Here is a 6,949-nt window from a genome sequence, read left to right as displayed (position 1 = left end):
GACTATTTTAGTAAACTGTGTCTATAGGTCTTTGATTAGTCAATGTGTTTTGAGTTCCTAAGCTATTAATGATGTATGTAAGTCCCTAAAATAGTTAGTGGGCTAGCTTGAACGTTTCTTCTATTATATTTTCTCTATAGAAGTCCAGCAAACATCTGTAATGAAGTTTCAGTTGAATTTTGAATGAAAATTTGCCTGGAGCATTTCCCTTAAACCTTGAAAAGTTCATCCTTGAAATGTAGAAGAGTTTCACTCCTTCCTTGAAGAGTAGGAGCTTTCTCCTAACGTTTGCATATTTGAAGAGTTGCAACCATCAATCTAGAAGAATTGATGTTACCTACCTTCTTTGGCAACTTTGAAGAGTAGCCATTTGAAGTTGTTATCTATACCCTTAATTTAATCTTTGCTGGACATTCTACTTCCAGCTTACTTTCGAGTACTTTATAATACTTTTTTGAAAAAACTTTCTTCATCAAAGTTTTAGATCTGTAAGTCCTTGAAATTTTGGCTTTGGAATTAGGTCATTCCGACCTATATCGAAGGAGATACACTCATTTTACTGAACTTACGCAAATTTATTTTCCTGTATCCGAGTTATTGAGCAATTGGGTATGTGTCTGTCACTGTCCCGATCCTTAGTCCAAGAAGCTCAGCTAGGAGAGGGTTGCATCATATTTGCTTTATGAGACTTGATAGGAAATTACGTAGAAAGCCATTTCACTGTTCACTTTTTCAAGAGAGAATAGCCGGCCACCTCATGATAACAGATTTTGTCTTATTCATTTAATTCATCTGAGAATTGACTAGCAAATCTCTTGCTTTATAGATATCTAAATAGATTCTTACCAGAAGATCATTGTCGATATCCTTAAAATCAAGCGATTCCAAATTAGGTTGTTTTATGTGTAAAAAACTAAAGCATATTGAGCCAAATCTACTAAAGTAGAATTGTCTATAATTAGATCTTAGTACATGTAAACTGGGAACCATTGTTTTCAATTTTTTCTATTTATGAAATGACCAACTTGTCATCTTGTGTTGTGAAATTATTTTCAAATTATTTTCCCTTATTTTTTGGCCACCTGTCTTCTTCTCCACCCATTTCAGCATGTCAGGCACGGAGAAGATTGGTTGCTTGTCTTTCTAAGCCACCTGGCGAGCAAGAATTTGATCACTCTTGCAGCATTAATTAGTCGTATTATTATCCACGGTAATAATAACTATTATTATTAGGGATTTGGTAGGGACCATCGCAGAAGGGATTTGGCAGAACTGCTGTTGCATGAGAGAGCAGCCACATAGGCTCAGATTTTGGCTTATTCATTTAATTCATAGCTGCTCTCATGCAATAGCCGTTCCGCAAAATGCCTTCTGCGATGGTCCCTAGCAAAGTAGCAAATCCCTCCTCCTCATCATTATTATTATTATTATTATTATTATTATTATTGTATTAATAATAATGGAAAGAGAGGAATGCCAGGATATTTAGACGATTAGTAAAGACTCCTTGATACATGTATATTAAGGTAATTGCAATGACCATCTATTGGGTTAGGGAATTGCCTGGTTTTTAAATGTGTCTGCAAATGACTTATGGCAGGGACGGTACGTCAAAGGAATGTACCAGCAGTGACCAAAGGCCCCAATCATATCTTACGCTAGAAATCCACCTAGTAGTGGATATTTTAAGCTGAACTTTGATGGCTCAAGTTTAGGAAAATCCGGCCTAGCCGGAACAGGCAGTCTCCTACGAGACAAAGGTGGGTATGCGAAGTGGGCCTACTTAGGCCCCATTGGGGTTGCATTACTCCAGTGAGGCAGAAATCGGAGCGATCTACCAAGGAATTAGAATGACCGAGGCTAACATAGTTGATCTTGTAATAGTGGAGGGGGACTCTCTAAACGTTATGAAATGGTTAAGGGAAATCATGTTCATCCCTGGAGGTTTACTTATTGTATAGATGAGATCGATCCACGACGGAGTTGCAGGATCCATCATCTCTTTTCATCATGTTAGAAGGTCGGTTAATAGTGATGGTATATAGGCTAGCTTTGGAGGGTGTCTCGAGGGCGGACTTGAAAAACTTTGATTTTTTCCTTGATGGGTTTGTGTTTTGTGTTATTTCGTCTTCTTTTACTCTATCCTGTTGTCTTGTATTGATTATCTTGATCGCTAGGATTGGCCCCATTTCTACTTTCATTAATTCAATTCTTTGTCATTCAAAGAAAACTATTATTATTATTTTTACTAATATTATTATCATTATTATTATTAGGCTGGTGATAAATGCATCCCCCGGCCTTTTTAACCATATGGCCACCCTTCTTTAGTGTTTTTGTGACATCTTTGCATAGTTATAAATCCATTAGGAGGGGGTGGCCCTGTAAATAAAAGGGCAGATATATCATTTCCCTTATTATTATTGTTACAGCTGGTATTAGTATATATTAGGAGATTAGGTTATATTTGTCAACCTAAGACACACTTGAGGCATATAATCAGCCACCTACCAAGAATGTGACAATATAGTTAATAGCATCCAAGTCTTGTCTAAGCAAAAGCTAGATAATAAAGGGCACACTAATTAAGTGGGATTCCCTTGACCCACAAGCTTCCTTCCAACCCGACTCATACCACTTTTGCCTTAGGAAAACAAGGTACTATGTGGTAAAATTGGCAATTGGGTCCCTTAAACTCCTCCACGTCCCACACAATTTATCACTTTTTGGGACTCCCTTGTCTTAATAAAGTTTCCAAGATCATGATTCCACCCGACTTAATCATCTCAAAACCCTCATTAGTAATATGGCCACTAGTTTTCATTGATTAGATTAGAATATATATAGGCATAGCCAAGTGGCCGGCGACACGATATCTTGCAGTTACATCTCTTTCGACCAACGTCTTATATTGGCACATTGAGCCCACCAGATGTCGACCTTTGACCAACTTCTCTTATCTTTTGCTAAGTGCAGAACTTAAGCACTGGTGTAATCATTTTCTTAACAACTAAGAAATAAAAGAGAAGATTGGTAGAGACTACACACCAATAGACATGAAGAGATGACACTATCCATGGATTAGTTAGACTAAACAATAACAAGAGAGAGAGAGAGAGAGAGAGAGAGAGAGAGAGAGAGAACTATGTTGTAGATTATAGCATGATTACTTTTAATCTCGATTATACAAAGAGAGCCACAAGTATAAACCCTAAGCCAGAAAATATCCTAAAGCCCTATGAAATTAGAGGAATTCTAGACTGAAGGGAGCCCTTGCAAAAAAGAGGTGAAAGGGCTCTCCTATTGGCTACACATCACCATCATGCATTAATAAGGGCTGAAAAGTCAAACATGATGGTGATGTGCAGCCAATGGGGGAGCCCTTTCACCCCTTTTTTGCAAGGGCTCCCTTCAGTTTAGACTTCCTCATGAAGTTATTATGAATCCATATAAAAAAGGAAACCCTAAAAGCAAATAGCACTTCAATTGTAACATCAGAACTGGCCTCAACATGCACCAGCAATTTGTGTAGTTTTTTTATTCTCCTAGAGCAAAACATTTAGCATGTGTTTGTATACATGCATGCGTAAAAGAACAAACTTGCCGTAGAGATGAATGACCTTCTTGGATACCTCTAAAAATTATTTTCAAATGGTTCTGAGTTGAATAGAATAATATTTGAAAAATAATGGTTATAATATATAGTTTTAGAAATGATATAGAGCCTCTTTAGATGCCATCAAAACAATGGATGAAGCATATATGCTGACATTGTGCATTCATCTTACTAATACATACATACATACATGCATACATGTATACATACACGCACACACACACATTACACATACATGCACACATGCATATATGATCAGATTCCACAGTCATTTATTTTTCTTATATATTGGCTAATCCCTTGGGCTAGTAAGGTTAGCTTTCTTTCTCACTGTGTTCATAACATCAAAAAAGGAATTTAGAGTGCAGCCATGAGTAGAGGTGGAAGCTATGGAGGAGGTCAAAGCTCCCTCGGCTACCTCTTTGGAGATCAGCCGCCAAGCCCACCTCCAGTCTCCGACAGGGCTAACAAGCCTCCGTCCGACGACGATAAGACTAAGGCAACAACACCCGCGGTTCCTTCAGCAAAACAACCAGCCTCCAACAACTACCACAGAGCTCAAGGCCAGAACACTGGCAACTTTATTACAGTGAGTAAACCAAATATATATGTATGTTGCAAGTCATATTGCACCTTCCTTGTACATGAATTTTACTAATCCTTTTTTTTAGGAACGTCCTACCACCAAGGTGAAATCAGTTCCGGGTGGAGACTCATCTCTTGGCTATTTATTTGGAGACAAATGAGGTTGCATGGTCTGCCTGATGTGAATGAAGTAAGGATTTATGTGGGTTTCTATAACTTTTCTAGAATTGTAGTGTGGGATCATAAGGATTTATGTGGGTTTTTATACTGTTTTTAGAATTGTAGTGTGGGATCATAAGGATTTGTGTGGGTTTTCATACTGTTTCTAGAATTGTAGTGTGGATTCAGAAAAGGGTCTAAAATAAGGGGTGCAGTTCCCATGAATGTCAGGGTTTTTGAAGTATTTATTGTGATATATATGATTGCGTTTGCTTTGATATGGCTATTGTGATATGAAGTAAGGATTTGTGTGGTGTTTGCTCTGATATGGTTATTGTGTTTGCTTACCTGGGAATAGACATATGGTCCTATCCAGTTTGGTAATCAGTTTAAGACTACCCAAAATGGTAAAATATAAGAGAGGAATTCTGTATTCTTTTCTTTTTTTTTAACTGTTCCTATTAGACTGGTCCATAGCTAGCTATAGTTTTCTTTTTATGAAAATTTTCTTAAGGATGTCCTGTCCACTAAATCTTGTAGCTTAATGCTAGGGTCTAAATTCATAAAGCCTGTGAAAATCTTGTAGCTTGATGCTAGGGTCTAAACTACTAAAGCATATAATTTGATTTTTTTTTCTTTTTTTTTTTCTAATAGCGACAGACAATTTCGTTGCCACTGTTAGATATGGCTATGGTTATGACTTATGACCTGTTGCTAATTCAATTATTATTTTTTTAAATTTACATGGTGATGGATAAAACTCATTAATTGCCAAGTATTTTTTTTGGGATTTGCTAGGGTCCATCCAAAGGGCTTTTCGCGGCTGGTCTGTTGCACGTCAGACCAGCCACCTCTTGAATGTTGACAAAAGCTGTTGTCTCCATTCAAGAGTTGGCTGGTCTGACGTGTGACAGACCAGCCGCGAAATGCCTTTTGCAATGGACGATGGACGATGGACGATAGCAATTCTCATTTCCTTTTAGATTGTTTTCCGTCATTTTTGTTCCCTGATTTTTCTACATGTTAGCTATATCATTTATCAATTATCATGCACAACATTAATTACCACTGAAGCATAACATTCATTACAACTTATATTTAATAGACAAAGAGGGCTACCCGTGTTTAAGATAGAATTTCCAATTTTAAGAATGTATGAGTTACAGGGTCAAAGGAGGAGTCGGGTTTATATTTTGGCATATAAATGGTGTTCTACTGAGCCTCTTACGGTACAGTTTCCTGATTTTTTTAGAGTGTCCTCAAATTAATGGCGAAGCTTTTGTTGAGGTGGTCTAGAGATAAATGGAGACCAAGGTATCCTGGAAAATAGGTTGCAAACGAAATTTTTTGGGAGGGAAATGGACAGGGTAGCTCCTCGCATTCATTTGGTTGTGTCCTACTATATTGGGAAGCAAGGAAAGGGAAAAAAGGGTTTGGATCCTAAATGCCTCTGGAACCTTCTCAGTGAAATCTTTCTACATTTACACGTCTTTCTCCTCTCCTTTCAAGCAACTTTCAAAAGTTTGGTCCATTCAAGCTCCTCCTAGAGTCCGTGCGTTCGGTTGGATAGCCTTTCAAAATAAAATCCAGACCATTGATTATCTTCACCATTTGCAAGATGCTTATAGTCGATCATTGCGCCTTATGTATGGGTCTGGGTGAGTCTATGGACCATATGTTTATACATTACAGGTACACCAGGGAAGTGTGGGTCAGAATTTTAGACTTATTTGGGGTGTCATGGGTGTTCCAGCTTCGGTCAAGCAGCTCCTAAACAAGTAGTTTTTTATGCCTTGGCATGGTAAGGGTAGAATGTTGTTGGACAGAGATTTGTTATAGCCGAGAGTTTGATGTGACAATTGCTCCCAGATGAAGTCCCTCGGATACAGGCGTCTAAAATTAAATTTTGATGGTTCAAGCTTGGGTAATCCAAGCCCGGGAGGAATTGGAGGGCTTATTAGGGACGAAGAAGAATGCACTAGATGGTCCTTTTATTGCCCAATCAGCATTAAGGATTCAAACGAGGTAGAATTCATAGCAGTTCTTCAGGGTATAAGATTGACGACGGGCAGAGAGCTGGATAGTGGATAATCATGTAGCGGAAGGAGATTCCCTTAACGTGGCTAGATAGGAGAGCTACCCCACGTTGGAGATTTGCAGAGCTCATTGACCAAATTCCAGATCGAGTGGAAGGTCACTTTGTCCAGTTTCATCGTGTTAGGCGATCAACAAATGGAGAGGAAGACTGTTTAGCCCGGGAGGGAAGCTTGTGTGTTTCCACCTTTCTAAGATGCAAAACAAAAAATACACCATTCTAAGATGCAAAACAAAAAGTTGCCAAAACGTTTGGACTGCATGAGACATCCATGCACCATGCGCAATAAAATACAAATGATTCATAAGTAATGTGTAAATTAACCGAATTTATTAATAATTAACAATTTACTATGAACCTTGCACACCCATCCATCACTAAACTATGTATAATGATGAAAATACTTATCTGTCGCTAATTAATTAACTAAAGCAATTTATTAATTACTATATTTCCTTATATCCCTCTGTGGAATAAAAAGAATGGTTGCTAAG

The 6,949-nt window shown here is 37.9% G+C and overlaps 1 protein-coding gene across 1 annotated transcript; it reads left to right on the top strand.

Annotated features, from left to right (window-relative positions):
* The first annotated feature begins 3,986 nt into the window (after positions 1-3,986).
* Positions 3,987-4,362, top strand: LOC143887186 (protein SPIRAL1-like 5). The gene is made up of 2 exons (XM_077391290.1): positions 3,987-4,205; positions 4,288-4,362. The coding sequence occupies exons 1-2, from the start codon at positions 3,987-3,989 to the stop codon at positions 4,360-4,362; spliced, it is 294 nt and encodes a 97-aa protein (XP_077247405.1).
* The last annotated feature ends 2,587 nt before the right edge of the window (positions 4,363-6,949 follow it).

This window comes from Tasmannia lanceolata, unplaced genomic scaffold (assembly GCF_043159265.1).
Source record: "Tasmannia lanceolata isolate RefF3 unplaced genomic scaffold, GAP_Taslan_0.1 ptg000012l, whole genome shotgun sequence".
Taxonomy (NCBI): domain Eukaryota; kingdom Viridiplantae; phylum Streptophyta; class Magnoliopsida; order Canellales; family Winteraceae; genus Tasmannia; species Tasmannia lanceolata.
The sequence above is the reverse complement of the archived record's forward strand: the minus strand, read 5'-3'. Positions and strand labels throughout refer to the sequence as shown.

Bases quoted from the DNA above. Each gene is read 5' to 3' on its own strand.
- LOC143887186 (XM_077391290.1), top strand. From the start codon at position 3,987: ATGAGTAGAGGTGGAAGCTATGGAGGAGGTCAAAGCTCCCTCGGCTAC. The intron at 4,206-4,287 runs GTGAGTAAACCA...CCTTTTTTTTAG, and splicing joins ACACTGGCAACTTTATTACA to GAACGTCCTACCACCAAGGT.